Source organism: Excalfactoria chinensis, chromosome Z, assembly GCF_039878825.1.
Source record: "Excalfactoria chinensis isolate bCotChi1 chromosome Z, bCotChi1.hap2, whole genome shotgun sequence".
Lineage (NCBI taxonomy): Eukaryota > Metazoa > Chordata > Aves > Galliformes > Phasianidae > Excalfactoria > Excalfactoria chinensis.
In genome coordinates, this window is record NC_092857.1 from 22,773,586 (window position 1) to 22,791,038 (window position 17,453).

Sequence of the window (17,453 nt, forward strand, 5' to 3'; positions counted from 1 at the left end):
TCTGCAAACCCGAGTTTTGAGTCCGTAGTTCAGACACTTTTATGATGTCTGTATTTTTAAGCTCCGTATAACTGTAAAAAAGCAATTAAAAATAATCTGTATATATGATTATATATATAGCTATATAGATGTTTACTATAGCCATATTTATTGTGTATCTGTAAAACATATCTATATGTATTAGGTATTCTGCAAAACTTCACTTTCTTAATTTAAAAAATTTCTAATGACATTAGTGGGAATATAACTTGAAGCCTCTTCTCTTTCAGTCACAGGACAACTTGTCTGTTCTTTGCAAATGGAATGGAAACATCTTCTAGTGTTCCTTGTGTAGTTCTATAGAATGTCGTCTTTTACATACACAAGTGGCTGCTCAGTAAGTGGAAAAAAAGTCTCTGCTGATGAAAGATGAATAGTTCAGGTGATGTAATTTAGACACCAGCCTAAACAAAATGTTAGGTCTAAGTACTTGGATCTGATTTTTGCACTGACAGTCTTAACCCGTTGCATAATCCCACTGCACTGTGTTGTCTACATAGAGAGGTGAAGTTACAAATTGTTGTGAATATTGTTGTTCTAACACAGCTATGCTTACAAGTTTAGTTCATAGCTAACGGATTGTAGAAAATCCCATTAAGTTGCAAAATACAACCAAGAAACTAATAATAATCAATGGTGATAAAGACTCCATCCCATAACTTGTAAACACAGCTAAAAACATAATGAACTTTTGATTAGCTTTATTGATCTTTTAAAAAAGCAAATGAAATTGTCATCATTCTGCAAGTGGTGTAAAAGAGGAATGTGCAAATTCATTCTATCCGTGACGCTGCCCTTCAGTTGCTCTACACAGTTCTTTTCTCTCGATCTTGAGATTCAACTGCTGTTTATATGTAGGAGCCTCAATATTCACACCATCCTGATTAGACTTCCAGTGATCTCCAGTTCTCTTCCTTAGCAGTCTAACTTCTTTTCCACCCCATATTCAACTTCTCATAAGATCAATAAGATTGGTAAATCAGTGAGGTTACTATGTTTGTTGTTAAGCAGGAAGAATCCAGGGAATATTTCTGCTGTCTATGCAGACTGAAAACAACTGAATAACTCAATACCAAAACAGAAAGTATTAATAAATGGAAATCTTTAACTAGTGCTCCTTGATGTTCAGTTTTGAGATCTGCAGCAATAACATTTTAGGCTCTTATAAAAAATAACACAGCGTACAGAAGGCAGTATTTTGTATAATCGATAACTTTGCAACTTTTTAAAACAAAGGTGTAAAATGGCTAAAAAAGTTGGGTGAGTCCTTTTCATTCCTATCCTTGAACAAAGACATAAATTTAGTGTAATGAAAAGGTAATACATCACTATCAAGATTTTACACTGAAATGTAATTTCTCACTGTTAAGGTTTTTCATTGTTTGAGAAATGAGTCTTTTAAAGAATACTGAGATACACATTTGATGCATTTGACTGTCTTTGAAGTAATCCACCTTGAAATATTATGCTAAATTTAAAGTTGCACTTGCAAAATGGTTTATAAAATGGTAATTATCCTTCCTATGGAGCCTGACTGAAGTACTGCATAAAGCCATTTATTCACAGCAGCCTGGTCTGGGATTTTGTTAATTGACTGCAATTAGAAGCATTTGTCTGCAGATGTTTCTTCTAATAGCTTCTCCATGACCTCAACTCCTCTGTAAGGAACTCTGAACGAATTTGCATCCATTTTCAAATTTGAAACAGAAGCCAACAGCTAGACTTAAAGAATGCTTGGAACTCGCTTGCCTTCCAGATGAAATTAGTCTTTCAGTATGCGGTCACTGCAGCACTACATCACCCCGATTCCTCTCTTAACAACACACTGATGCCAAGGCAACTGTTAGCTTCCCTGTATTACATGTTTTTAAAATCTCTCTCTGGTTTCAGACATTCCTGAGCGGCCTGAGCAGAAACAGATAAACTGAGCTTAGATTTCATTTTATCAGGGAAAGATACGGCTAAATCTTGAACAGCTGAAGTGGTATAGGCTCACTGTTGTCTTGGAGGCAGATAGATAGTATATATCAGCTGTGAATCTAGGACCTTTTAAAATGTCTTATATAAGAATCAGTGGGAAATAAAGGAATACAACCATAAAACTGAGAAAAAAAAAAAATATATATATATCAAGAAGATGACTCAGTGATGCTGGTCTGCTATTCTTCTATCCATTTAAGAATAACTTTACTATGCTCAATGGCAGTTTATTGCTTTTCAATAGCTACAGCTTCATGCCCTGCCTTTGAGTAGTTTCAGTGTTCATATAGGAAAAATGAACGTTGTTTATTCCTCAGATGAGAAGCAGAGAGCTCAGAAATTCCTGTAAACTATATAAATGGGCCTTAGAAGTGGCTGTATGCATTGCTTATAATTACATTTTTCTTACTGGTTGGTGGAGATATGATTAATGAGAAGAACTGAAGGTGGTCTGGAGAAAAAGATCCATCTTTGCTTAATTCCATCAAAAATATTCAAGGGAAATCACACAGAAATCCTAAAAGAGAAAGCTGCTCTACAGGAGTCCTCAAGCATGCAAGTGATACAAGTGATGTGGAGATTACAGACAGCATTAACCTGACCAGGAGTGTTTGCAGAAGGATACAGCACTGCATGAACACACCTTCCGCAGTTTCAGAGCAGTATTTGACCTGGGTGTACTCTGCAGTGCCTATGAGCTCGGAACATCACGATCACAAAACTGAAGCATCTTCAATCTGATTCTCAGCAGAGTAGCTCCAGGCAGTAAAACAAAGGCTTTAAACTTGACAAGATAGTGCAAAGTCTAACTTGCAGTAAAAACACTTGGAAGACCTCAGCCAATCTGAGGATGTACTTTGCTTAAATTTTCCAAAATGGTGTATAAACCTTCTTCTTTTCCTATGAGAAACAATTGCACCTGCTGTTTGCAGCTTCCTTATTAGCCCTCCCTTTGGCTATTATGACTTTACTTACTAGACTGCAAGAGATTAATTTGCACAGCTATAGCTGAAGAACACTGTCTTTTGAAAATGGTTTTTACATTCTTCTGTCTTAAGTGGTTTCCTATATATACTTTTGCAGAAATCTACCACACACAAAACTGAAAAAGAGCAGCATGGTTTTTTCTATTGGTATTCTTCTACTACTAGGAAGAAGAAAACAATTCCCTCCAGTGCCATTGCTTTAGTACTGGGATGTGTATTGTTATTCATTGAGATACACTGCCCTGTAACATATTTTAAAGCATTTCAGTGAAGGTTATCAAGTAACGAAATCTACAGTGAAATCAGACACTCTGTTTAAACCATTGTTTGCATTTTTCACTGAATGGTAAGGGAAATAAAAATATATTAAAAATGAAAAAAAAAAAAAAAAGTGCTCAGAGCAATTTACTAATTGGAAATAATAATAATAATAATAAAAATCTCTATATATAAGCACTGTGTCTTGCCAGCAAAGATTCTTCTCTAATTTCAGCAATCCAAAGCCAAAAGCCAAGGTTAAGGACAGAGATTCTGGCTGAATGTACAGTCTAAAATTAATTTTAGTGCAAGAGTCCACGTATTTGATTGGTCTGCATGGTTATAACTTATTTCTGGGCACTACTGCCTGCTAAATGCTCCAATCACTCTGGGCAAATCTCCTAAATTTTTTCCTCCCCTGCACAATCCAATTTCGATAAATGTCACTGCTTGGCTCAAGAAAACTGCTTGGTATGCTATCTAGCTCACAGAGTTGCTCTACTTGTCTTGGAGAATGCCAGCTAGAAGTCCTTACAGAGCCTGATTTTTAAAAACAGCTGAGAATTCCCAACAACCCTGAAGGCCTGTGAGAACTTTGCTCCTCTGAAAGGCAGAACCAGGAGACTGAGTAGATCCTCTACCTGCGCTTAATGTTTAATGATGTCAATAGAGTAGAGTTCTTTCACAAAGTAGTTTATATTGCATGTACACATAATTTCAGTTACTGCAACCTTCCTGTCATATTTCCCCTCACTCAGCCTGACCATATTTAAGGGCGCTCTATTTGATATCTCTTATTTCTGCATCACCGTATAGGTATACTAAGAACAAAACATCCAACACAGCTTTACATTTACAACTACCATCGCAAACATTAAGACAATCTTAACTCTTCTTTCTTAAGAGAGTGTAACTGAGATTTTGTCTGTTCCAAACAAAAACAAAAAAGTTAGCAGAAATTTGACACTTGGCATTTCAAAAGATATTTTCTCTGAAGCAAGTCTACAAATCAGCTGTTCTCCCTTGTTTCAATGGTAGTACTGGCTACATTTCTATTTGTCCAGCTTTCCAGTAATCTAAAGAATATGACTAAGCATGGATATATGCTAATTTTTACTCTGTAATGTACTATTACTTAGGGTATGGCCTATTCTCACCTCCTGCAAAAGAAAGTTGTTTTCTTTTAGCAGCAGAAAAATTATTTTGAGAACTGATATGTTTAATCTATACTTTAAAAACTTTACTATTTTATTAGGAGAGAGAGAACTTCAGGAGATGTTTTCCTTACCATAATGAGGAATGATTGCCCAAGCCATTGCGGAAGCATAGATACCACCAATCATCCAAAACATACAAAGCCAACTCAGGTGTTCGCCTCGTTTCTCCCGAGCAAGCACTTCCGAAAAATAGGAGAAGACAGTTGGCACCACTCCACCAATCCTAAAAGGAGAGACATACCATGCATTAAAGGAGAGAGTAACAGCTAGCTATAGTGAGAGCTAGGTCATAGTTAATGTCATTTAAAACCTAAATTACAAGCAGATTTCTAGCAAGGTTGTATTTTTTTAATTGCACCATGTACTGGAGAACAATACACTTTCATCAGTCTGGATACAATTTTTGTCAAAGATTTCCATGAAAACTGTATATACACTTCAGTATATTTGGTGTGCTGGCCTTTGGAACAGAAACCAGCACAAAGTGCTAACTTTCACACAAATCATGGCCATCTATTGTCAAGCGTCAAAACATGCTCTGTTTTACTGAAAATGTTAGTAATTTTCCCAGAGAATAATAGGTATTTCTCTTAATCTTCAATCCATGATTTAGGCAAACAGGAAGTCACAAAATGACAAATGCATTACTAACACATCTTATTACATTCCTATTTAAAAAGATGTAATTTGCTAAGCTCGTGCTTGCTTTCTACATAATTTTTGTAATGGAAAAGTCCATGTGTTCATATAATATTCACAGTTTTTAATACAGCAAGAATAAACAGCATCTAAAGGTCAGATGGGAAAATAAAAAGACCTCAATTTGGTTTTGCAAAACTTAGTGTAACACAAATATGTACCATATTCAGTACCAAGTTCCAGGTAATCTTTCACTGTTTTTACCTCTTCAATACACAAAACAAGTCCTTGTGGGCTGTAATTTCCTGCTGAAAGAAATACCTATCAAGTCTGAAGAGATACTCTCACATAACAGATCACATCCTTACAAGAAGCAGTGTCTTGCACTGTTCAATTTTTTAACTCAACTTTAGAGATAAATGTGTATTTATGCTGTCATTTCGATGACGGGTAAACTGAGAGCAAAACCAAGGATCTTATAACAGATTAAAACAAATATCAGAAAGGAACACATGAATACAGAAATGGAATATAAATCCTAATAAAAATCACACTTCTTCTGGTATAGCGGTGGAATACTGCACTGAGAAGTTACATGCTGTTCTATCATTTTCTTCTGGGTAACTCTTGACAAAGTACTGCCAGAAAACTCTTACCTTAAAAATTAATGTACTATTGCGGGCCTGTTAGCTCTAACATTCTTCGCAAGTTCTGCAAAGAGGTGGGCAGTATCTCATATTATTTTCATGGTTAAAAACACTTAAAATATTTTGCCAGGGTATTGTCATCACACAGGCTGTGGGGGAGAATGCACTAGGAGGTTATCTTGGGATGAGGAATAATGGAAGCAACATGGTGAAGAGAAGAATCGTGGTTCATTTTGCTGTAGCTGGGTGTGCCCTGCCACCTCAGTGTTGTTCTAGGGCCTGTGGGCTCTCCTTTTCCCAAGGTTTAAGTGTCTTACAGCAGTAACTTCTTACTCTTCAGGGCTCAGTCACAGCACTGAATTGTATTCCCACAGTATTCAACATTTTGACCAGGGTGTGGGTTCTTTCTTGTTGTTTTTGTTTGTTTGTTTGTAAGTTTTACGGTTAGTTGTTTTTTAATTTCAAAAAACTTAACAGTTATCCAGGTAGAAATGGCAATACATGAATAAGAAACTAAACTAATTCAATTTCTGATCTTAGAAAAAAATCACCCCAACTGAAAGCGATGCCTCCAGAGTGTTATTTCGGAATGCTTTCTGTTCATAATTTTCTGTGAGATTATCAGGAGGAGGCAATCAATAGGAGATTTAAATAACACACCACAGGAGAGAGTTCAATTTACTGAAACAAATACTAAACTAAGGTACATTTGCATTTTTTGTTGTCACAAGCAAAGGTGATAAATGCCTGCTATCCTATCTTCATAGCTGTGATTTGTCACAACAGATTTTGGCAGCTGCTCAGTGTGAGAGCTAGGATAAATGAAAACAACGTTTAGGCGAGGCATTCAGGAGCCTCTGGCTTCAGGGAGCCTTTTTTAATTTGCAGATTCGCTAGCCAAAGAGGCTTGAAATGCCTCTTTGAATAGAGGCAATACAGGCACATAGGAATAGAGATAATTAGGAAAAACAACAACAACAACAAAAAACCACCAAAACCACCACCACCAACAAAACCATTAAAAAATACTAAATGCACAGAGAAGGATGGTGTTCTTCTCCCGTGATATCTTGGCTTCTGCACATCCAAATCTGGAGAAGATTTAGGCTCAAAGACTGCTTCTGTGTATGTTGGTATTTTTCAAGTTTTCACCTTATTACTGATGACTTACTATGTCCAAAAGTTCAAAACACATTTACTATTCTGCTTCCAATACTTGGATGCAGCCTATCATCATCTTTTCTCCACTCACGCCTACTTTTTCCTCTTCTTAATAGTTTTTTATTCATACTTGTACAAATTCAACTAAAAGCATCTTTTTTGTTCTCCTTCTAGAGCATCCATTAGATCATCAAAATATGTGAGAATAAGCAGCCCAATTTGTTCACCTTATGAACTGATGGATAATGCCCTATAAAACAGCAGCATGGTGTAGATCATAGATTGTTGATCATTTTACAAAGTGCTTCTTTGGACTAAGTATACCAGAGAAGATGTTTTCCAGGTACACATATGGTCCATATGTTAATAATAGCAAGAGTCTCTGAGCTAGTTTCACGTGATTATTTACAGAACTCTAAAATGCAGTCAGTTCTGATGGAAACTGATGAGTTAATAATTAATTCCTCAATTTTTTGAACATCAGTAAAAAGAGTTAAGACAAATTTGATGTCAAATGAAAGCATATAATTACAAAGAGTTTTCTTGCAGTACTTCATCGGTTAGACATGTTAGATAAGCTGCCAGCATTGAAAAGCACAAAAGCAGAGATAGAGATGTGATCATCCCACAGGCCACAACTGGAGTTCTGGTCCCCAGACACAGTCTGGAGAGTGGCTAGAGGAGGGCCATAAAGATGACCAAAGACCTGGAGAATCAGCTTTATGAAGAAAGGCTGAAGCAGTTATTTCACTCTGGAGAAAAACAGGTTCAGGCATAACCTTATCACCGTATTTCCACTAAAAGGGTGGCTAATAAAAGAAAGGAGACTCTCCCTTCACATGGAGAACACGAGAGTCAGTGAGTACAAGCTGCACTGGGAAAGGTTTCAACATGATGTAAAGAAGACATTTTTTCACAATGAAGCAAATAGCGCAATTTCCCTACTGGTGTGATAGAATTCCTTTCAACAGAGACCTTCAAAATGTGGTTGGACAGGATGCATATCATCTAGTCTCAATTGTCCAGTGGAAGGTTGGATGTAATGTTCTTTCAAAGACCTTTCCTTTCAAGGACTCTTCCAACCTGGGTTGTTCTATGAGTTTATGAAGTCTTTTGCAAACCTGATTCTCAATCTTTTTCACTCCTCTTTTCAAATCTCTGCTTTCTCTTTAGGATTATATGTTGAATAGGTTATCTACCTTGCTTATGTGTATCAGTCTTCCAGTCTTTCTCTCCCTTTTGTATAAATTTCCTTTCCCGTTACAATCTTGTCTTCTCCTCACACAACAAAAACCTGCTGGGTCAGGTTTACATCAGTCAGCCTTTACCCATATCTGGAGAAGGAAGGCCTGGGACCAAAGCTATTTGAAAAGATCAGAACTGGCCAGCTGCTTTCTTGGCTTGCCTGAGAAGCATATCAGCCCTTTTGGCACTCACTATCAACTCCGAAGCCAGTCACCTGCCAAGCTGTTCATTAGCTCTCAGTGTACATCTTCTGATAGCCATGGGTGGGAGACAGCTGGAGGTTGCAAAGAAATTAGAGGCAGGAAGATTGTAACAGGGCAGGCGATGCAAGAAAGAAATAGAGAAAATGAGCACGAAGATACAAAAGATAGCTTCAACATAATAATGAATACCAATGGCACACAATTATAAAAGCAGCCTGTTGGTTAAGATCTAAGGTTCTTGAAGGCAACAGCTTGTGTAGTTGTGCTGTACAACTGTGTTGTGTTCACATGGCCATAAATATGCTGGAAAATTTTGGAGATCTTGTGTATATAGACCTGTCCTTCCTGTCTTGGTCATTCAGAAAATGGGGATATAGAAAAATATGAAGTTTCTTGCCACTATACGCAATAAACATAAATGGCAGTAAATAACCATTTGGTGGATTTACATGGCAGTCACTTCCAACATGCTAGTTAAAATAAACTTCATACACAGTTTTTTATTCTTTGTAACTGTTGTCCCCCACAAAGGTGTGTAGGATTTGATCGCAATCTAATCTGAACAATGAGTTTAATATCACTACACTGACACCAGTGCTTTATGTTAGATGTTGGTAATGTGGAAAGAGTACTGCAGTAACCCTACGGAGATGTTTTCTGAGGGACAGCTAAAAAAGGTGTCCGATAAGGATGTTTAACATCTTAGGAAAAAGAATACTACATGACAGTTCACACTGAGAAAGACTTTCATTCTCAGGCAGTGAAGCATCACTTCAGTTACCTTGTGCTTCATGAAAGCTTGATTACTTTTTGGAGCAATATTAGGGCTGGATCAGCATGATACATTTTCCCAAGTTGTATCATTTCTGTTTACCTCAAGGCAACCCTAGCATCGGCTAATTAATAAAAAATAGTGCATTTTTAAGAACTTTATTTTGAACTGAGGTGTTGGATTTAGAGAAACTGCATCTAAAATCATCTAAAAGTATCAAAAACAGTAAGCTAGAAACTAAATGAAAAACATCTTACTTTCTGTAACAGAAGGCTAGATAAAATTCTCTAAGATTAATGTTTCCTACTGCTGGAGTTGAATAGGCAACAAATCCTCCTCCATTCAAGTTAGCAGTGATATTGTAAGTAATGTTCTGCTACTGAGAAACCACTTTAGTAGGAAACCTACTGTCTAAAGCATTCCTGGAGCTTTATCAGTCTTTGGGATTCAATTTCCTTTTGAATCCTTTCGGATTTTGGATTAATCAATGGAGGGATCTCAGTTATTGTATTATTTTTCGTAAAAGGAAATTATTTTGCAGACTATTCAGCACTTCTTTATTCTTTTCATTAGCTTAAGTCCACCTTTCAGACTTTCATATCTCCCAATGCCTTTTAGTCAGAAGTATCTTAGTACTGTTTCTACTGTTTTTTATTCCACACCATTCAGTTTTTGGCAATGCAAAATTTTCAATACTAATATGTTTTTCAGATGCAAAAACATGATCAGAAGGGTGGAATTTTTATTTTTATTTTTCTCTCAACAGTTCTCTTCTATAAACATATTTTGACTTCAAGAGAATATGAGGAAAATCAGTTTCAAAGAATTTTCCATAAATAAAATGTTGTTCTATCAGATACTTCTTCAGATATTTTCATATTTTCTAGAAGATAGAAGAACGCTATAAACTTGATATACCTAGTAGATTTTATATCTCATGAATAGTTCTCAATATTTAATTGACTTTTAATTATCACAAATTTCCCAGAGATAACTCTCTGACCCTTCAGAAAGCTTTTTTCCCCGGTTATGCCTCGCTGTCTGTTTTACTTTTTTTGTCCCTGAAGCAAGAACATTCCAGCTTCTTCCATGTTTTCTGGTGCTCGACATGTGATATGTCTGTTGCTATTGCAGCTCCTCTCAATGTAAAATCATATCCAAAGGGGAATTTAAAAAAAAAGAAAAAAAAAAGAGAAGGAAGGGAGGAAGGGAGGAAGGAAGGAAGAAAAAGAAAGAAGAAAGAAGAGAAAGAAAGAAGGAAGGAAGGAAGGAAGGAAGGAAGGAAGGAAGGAAGGAAGGAAGGAAGGAAGGAAGGAAGGAAGGAAGGAAGGAAGGAAGGAAGGGAAGGAAGGAAGGAAGGAAGGAAGGAAGGAAGGAAGGAAGGAAGGAAGTAAGGAAGGAAGGAAGGAAGGAAGGAAGGAAGGAAGGAAGGAAGGAAGGAAGGAGGAAAGGAAGGAAGGAAGGAAGGAAGGAAGGAAGGAAGGAAGGAAGGAAGGAAGGAAGGAAGGAAGGAAGGAAGGAAGGAAGGAAGGAAGGAAGGAAGGAAGGAAGGAAGGAAGGAAGGAAGGAAGGAAGGAAGGAAAGGAAGGAAGGAAGGAAGGAAGGAAGGAAGGAAGGAAGGAAGGAAGGAAGGAAGGAAGGAAGGAAGGAAGGAAGGAAGGAAGGAAGGAAGGAAGGAAGGAAGGGAAGGAAGGAAGGAAGGAAGGAAGGAAGGAAGAAGGAAGGAAGGAAGGAAGGAAGGAAGGAAGGAAGGAAGGAAGGAAGGAAGGAAGGAAGGAAGGGAAAAATGACGAGGTTTAAAAAGGCAAAGTGCAAGGTTTTGTACTTAGGTTGGTGTAATCCCAGATATGTGTACAAACTAGGAGAAGAACTTGAGAGTAGCCTTGCTGAGAAGGACTTAGGGGTCCCAGTAGATGAAAAACTTAACAGGAGGAAGTAGTGCACACTTGCAGACTGCAAGGCCAATGATATCCTGGGCTGCATCCAAAGAGGGGTGGCCAGCAGGGAGAGGGAGGTGGTTATATGCCTATATTCTGTCCCTGTGAGGCCCCATCTGGAGTACTGCATCCAAGTCAGGAGCCCCCAGCACAGGAAGGAAGTGGAGCTGCTGAAGAAGGTCCAGAGGTGGGCTCTGAGGATGATCCAAGGGCTGGAGCACTTCTCCTAAGACAGGCTGAAGTAACTGGGTCTGTTTAGCCTGGAAGAGAGAAGCCTGCGGGGAGACCTCATTGTGGCCTTCCAATATTTAAAGAGAGTTGATATACATGAGGAAAATCAACTTTTTGTAAGGGTAGATAGTGATAGGACAAGGGGGAATGGTTTTAAACTAAAGGAAGGGAGATTTAGATTAGATGTTGGGGGAAGTTTTCCCCTGAGGGTGGTGCGGTGCTGGTTCAGGCTGCCCAGAGAGGTTGTGGATGCTGTATCTCTGGAGGTGTTTAAGGTGAGACTGGATGGAACTCCAGGCAATTTGATCTAGTACTTGACGTAGCTGCTGGCAGCCCTGCCTTTGGCAGGAGCTTTGGAACCTGATAATCCTTGAGGTTCCTTCCAACCCAAGCCATTCTATGATTCTATGATTCTATGCTGTTTCTATGAAAGCCAGATGTGACACAAATATCAGCTTGAGTAGCTGGTAAGTGAAAAGTAAGCTTCCTTCTTAAATTAAGTGAGCAGATGAACATTCTGAAAAAGATGAGCTCCAGAAATGTAAACTGATAGAACTATGTTCTCATAGAACAAAAAGGAACCTCTCTCATCCTGCAGGTGTGAAGGACGGATTCAAGAAATCCTATGAGTTTTATGGTGGCCGACACCTAGGATAAAATGGAACTTAAGGAGAGGAAGAGAGTTCTTTTGGATAGAAACATTTTCTTCAAAGAAAATAGCAAATGGGAAGTTCCATGAATCTTTCTCATCTGTTTTAGTGATTTATGAAAGGGAAAACATAGGAAAGCAAGAGGGAAGTTTTATTTTTTAATAAAAAAAATTATTTTTTCTACCATTTCTTAAAGTATGTTTTTTTGTTTGTTTTTTTTTTTATTCGGAGTGCAATGAATGAACAATTAAAGTGGATGCCCTATACTAACATACTTTGGCATCTCAATTTTAGCTTGTGTAAGCTTAAAATTATACACTTTATGGACTGTGAACAAGAATGTTCACCAATTGAGAAATTATCTAAATTAAAAGTAAAGCAAATACAGACCCACAAACCTTTTATTTTATTTTATTTTCCTGAAAGGAACAACAAAGTTCGACATGCTCCAAGATTTCAATATTAATTTGATGGTCTTGACTGCAGTGGTGTTATAAACAACATTATGCATGTACAAACTTTAGCAGCATTGCAAATACTAGAGAAATCTTAAAGTACATTTGTGAGAAGTGCGCTATATTGCATACTGAGCAGGCAGTACATAGAGAAGCTGGGGCACAAAACATTTAAGCAAGTTCATCAAGTTCACAAAGTAAGTCTGTTGCAAAATAAGAACAGAACTCAATTTTACTTTTTTTTTCATATTATATCTTTCCTCTGAGATAATTGTCCTATCCCTTTGGGTTTATTAAGAGTTGTAATAGCCACACTGATTAATTCTCTTTCTCCTGACATAGACTGTATTCCTGCATTAAATAATGAAATTTTGTAAACAGGAAAGTTTTATCAACACACACAATTGTAGAAATGAACAAAACCAGAGGAGCTTACCCAAATCCAGAAAACAAACGACAGAAGAGGAAGAAGCCATACCCCTGGACAAATGATGAAAGGAATGCAAAGAATCCATTGACAGACATGCATATCAGGAGTGACTGTCTCCTTCCCACCTTGTCTGCCAAGCCTCCCCAGAAGAATGCCCCCACCATCATCCCAAGGTACACTATGCTACCTGCAATACACACAAAAGAAAAAGAAAAAAAGGAAAAGAAGAAGAAAAAAAAATGTTGTTTTGTGAGCTACGTAACTGACCACAATTGACCACACCAAAATAGTTATACGTATTTGAATGATTTGCTTTCAGCAGTCTCCTGCGTTTACCAATTAAGTAGCACAGAAATTAATTTATCCATTTTCAGTGGGTAGAAATTGTATACATAGCTTTGCAAATATACCTAGGGAGAACTAAGTACATTTGTGTCCTATTGTGTCTGCGTCATCAGCTAGTAGACACACTGAAGCTTGATTTAATTACTAAATAAGGTGCCTCTAGCTAAAACAATTAAAATACAGTCAAATAAGAGTGAATTGGAGAAAGAATGCTACCATTTCCTTAATAACAAACTGCATTCAAAATTCAAAAATTAAACCTCCCCTGAAGAAATAAATTCTTTGAACACTTCCTGAATATAATTCTGTAGGGGATTAATCACTGGGAGTAAAACGTGCTATTTCTAAAACAAGCTGATTATGAAACAACAGACGCTTTCCATTTGAGATCTACAGAACTGAAGATATCCAGCTTGATCAATTTCTCCCTCTTGCATTACCGTGCAAACTTTATTTAAAAAGGCAATGTCCTACATATATATGTATATATGAAGTAAATAATAATAAAAAGGAAAACATTGGAACAGTATTGTTTTCAAATGATTTTATACAGACACATTACCATTTAGCTAAATACACTGGAATGAGATGGAGATTTCTTATTTCCAGGGTTTTGTTTTGTTTTGTTTTGGTTTGGATTTTGGTAAAATTACTGTGATTTTCAAAGAAAAATTGTTTCCCATATAAAATAAAAATCTGAATCATCTGACCATCAATATCTTAGCATGTAATGTAAACGTTATTTAATTTCAAGAGATGAACTTTCTATGGCACAAAGTAGAAGAGAAAGCACAGCACACCGAGCAGCATATCAGAAGTAGTTCCCAAAATCTGTGGGGTTCCAGACAGATTTGTATTTTGCTAGATACATGTACTATTTCTAATTCTACCTACTTTTTTTACTGAGCTTCCCAGATAGTGTTTTATCTATCAAATGGTTGCTACCATCTTGTGAGAAGAATTTAATTGTAAAGTAGTTGGAAGCAGCTAAACCAATGGGGATGCCTTGTCTCGTGTCTCTTTTCAGTCAGCCATAAGAACTGACAAATTCCCCAGCTGCTCTGTTTGGCTTCATTTGCTGTTGTGTAAAATTCTGGAGTCCAAAAGAATCACTTCTGCCCTGCAGAAAGTAGCTAGAAGGGAAGGAAAATGGAAAAAATACATCTTTGGTCTTTTTAAGCTGAGTATTAACACAGACGTTTCTCGTTGGTATCTCGATGCTTGGAATTCCACATATTGCATCCAAAGTGCAAACAGCTGAAGGGTCTCAAGTATTCCAGAATGTGCCTGCACCTCCTCATGTTTTGTATACACAGTGTAAACACTGTGCTGCTTTCTTTGAGGCATCATTTTAAAACACTTGATGTGACACACATTGTTATTTTTGTATTGGCATGATGCAGTTGTATTTCAGTAGATTTGTGTGTTGTTTCTACTACATCTATGACAACTATAAACCCATGTATAGCATTCACAGTGGCTACTTCAGTAGAATAGACAAGCTGGACCACAATTTCTTACATTTTCCTGTAAAGTTCTTGGTAATAATGTTTTTTTTTATTTCAAGCAGTACATAGATAAACAGTAGTATAGAGATGATTAGTATCCATTAGTTTCTTGTAAATTCACAGTCTACTTCTGATGCTGTCTCTGAGCCCTAATTTAACATTTTGAACTATAAGTTACTGTGAAGGATTTGCAAAGACCACACAGAGAAAATTCTTCTAAATTTAATCTGTAAGAGGTTTGTGCAGTCTGTCCAGCCAAGAAAGCTCATGGAATGCTATTCTGAGTAGCAGATAGGCACAGTAATTCAGAAATATGAGTAGTCATGGAACATTCACTATGTATCAAAATACTAATAGAATTAATTCTTAAAAACAAAGACCAAATTTCTATCCTTTGTATTTTTTCATTCTCTGTGTAATTCAAATAACTTCTAAGCAGTACTACCAACAGCAATGTAAACTCACATATATTTATGTATGTATATATGAGTTTTGTATACAGAAGCAGTAGCCTGCATCAAGCATCCTCTTCTCTGAACAGGGCTGGAAGTAGTGTAATAACAAGGAGTATGTTTATGGATTGGTACTTTTTTAAGGTCTAAATGAACAAGGGACTCAAACATTTATTGCTCAGACATTTGAAAACAGGTGACAGGTACTGCTTTCAGAAACATGTGAGCTAGCAGGTCACGCTAACTAAAACTACATATTACGTTAACTTTTGCTATTTCTAATCTCCTGAAGCCATAATTTCCTTTATCTAAATGTTAGCTGTATGCCACAGGAAACATTTTGTCTTAACTTCATGTGCTAAATTATTTCTCTTACCCGATAGTTTGCAGTATATGCAAACCCCCAAATGCCACAGCATATCAAGCTCACCTCTATTACTAGTCAGCTGTCTCATCTGCTCATTCTTCACCTTCTGGATTCTGCAGTTTCTTACTGTCTGGTGCAGATTCTTAATTACATATTCATTTTGAAGCTCTTTGCTATTCTACTTAGTATGCATCTACATTCAATTCACCACTATTAGAATTATTTCAGTAACGACTGTAGTAACACAGTTTGTCTGATTAGAGACATGAAAGGTATAAAGCTATTTTAAAATGAACGTTTAATCTCTTCAGTCTCATTATAAAAGTTTATGAAACACTGGTGACACTGCAGTGATTCTTGGAACTTTGAGTGTGATTTGCAGCTGAGTAAACTATGTGATTAATTTTCAATGGTGCCAAAACTTTGCAGAACAGAACATACAGCACTTATGGTTTTTTGTTCATTTGTTTTATCATTTAATCCAGAAAATATGATGGATATCCTTCACAGTCTATAAAAAAAAGAACATTTTCACTCCCACTGAGGGAAAGCAAGATGCTGAATGCCATCAAAAAAAGTCAACTTCATCTTCTCTTCTGAAACATTTTGGTCGATGTAAAAATGTCAAAGGTTTCACTAAACAAGAAAACTAAGAAATACTATTTCATCCAAGTCATTCATAAAGTTGTTTACTAATTTCCAAAAGTCTGTTTCTGTAGTGTTTATATAGGAAAACAACTCATGCTTACAAGACAAATTGTCTCTCTACTGTATCAACAAAAAAGAGGAAAACAAGCACAGAGAACCCTTTTATGCCATTTTTGAACACACCTACAAAACACCTCAAGCACTCAGTTTGGTACCAACCCAGAAATTTCACATAAATAGAAATCAAGTGAACCATATCTGAAACGTATCTGGTTCACAGACAAAATGATCCTGTTCTCAGCCTGTAAAGATGAACTGCAATATTTGATATAGGAACTCAACCATGAAAGTCAGGAAAATGGAACTGAAAGCAAATCTGAGCAAAGGAAAGATCACATTCAGCAGACCAGAGCAAATGGGAAAGAAAAAAAAAAAAAAAAAAAAGTATCTCAATAATTCTATTTGCAAAGTTATTTGTAGTCTCTGTGATACTAGGGGAAAAAGAAACATGGTGAGGAAACCAGAAAACACAGAGCACAGAGGACTGTAATGCTATGACAATCATAGTTTGATGAGCAATTTAATCAGAGGAAAACTAGCATGAGATACCCAATACTATAACATTAAAGAGAAGAAAAAGAGAAGCTTTGTGAATAATGAACAAAGATATGGAAGTGAAAAAATAAAAAATAAAAAATAAAAAATAAATACAACATATTAAATAGAAATTTAAAACAAACAAACAAAGCAAAACAAAACACAACCAAGAAAAGTGACATTGTTTCCACATATATATATATTTTCATTTTCAAAAGGATCAACTCCATATTTGCTAGAGTACTAAATTGAAAACATGTAGTCAGTAACACACTAAGAAGCCTCAGAGCATATGAAGGTGACTGACTGTAAGTGAGTGGGACTCGCGGCATACTCAGAAGGCAGAAAATATGTTACAGAAGACAAAATTTGATAAGAGAAAATTTTGCGTAAAATTTGATCTAAAATTTTGGTCAAACACGGGAACAGTGTCCCAAGAAATGTGGGTGAAGTTCGATGCTTGTCAGCGTTCAAGAGGCATTTGTAAAATGCCTTCAGTAACATGCTGTGGCTTTTGGTTCACCCTGAAGAGGTCAGGAAGTCAGACAGTTCCATTCTATTCCATTCCGTTCCATTCCGTTCCATTCTGTTCCATTCTGTTCTGTTCCATTCCATTACATTCAGTACCATTCCATTCCATTCTGTTCTGATCTGTTCCATTCCATTCCATTCCATTCCATTCCATT

The 17,453-nt window shown here is 36.7% G+C and overlaps 1 protein-coding gene across 2 annotated transcripts in view; it reads right to left on the bottom strand.

Moving 5' to 3' along the window:
* The window catches only part of SV2C (synaptic vesicle glycoprotein 2C), a 92,478-nt gene that overhangs the window by 38,386 nt on the left and 36,639 nt on the right, over window positions 1-17,453 (bottom strand). For both annotated transcript variants that reach the window (XM_072358913.1, XM_072358914.1), the window contains exons 3-4: window positions 12,857-13,037; window positions 4,552-4,703 (exon numbers count right to left, since the gene is read on the bottom strand). In XM_072358913.1, coding sequence (XP_072215014.1) covers window positions 4,552-4,703; window positions 12,857-13,037 — 333 coding nt within the window. The remainder of the gene's footprint in view (window positions 1-4,551; window positions 4,704-12,856; window positions 13,038-17,453) is intronic.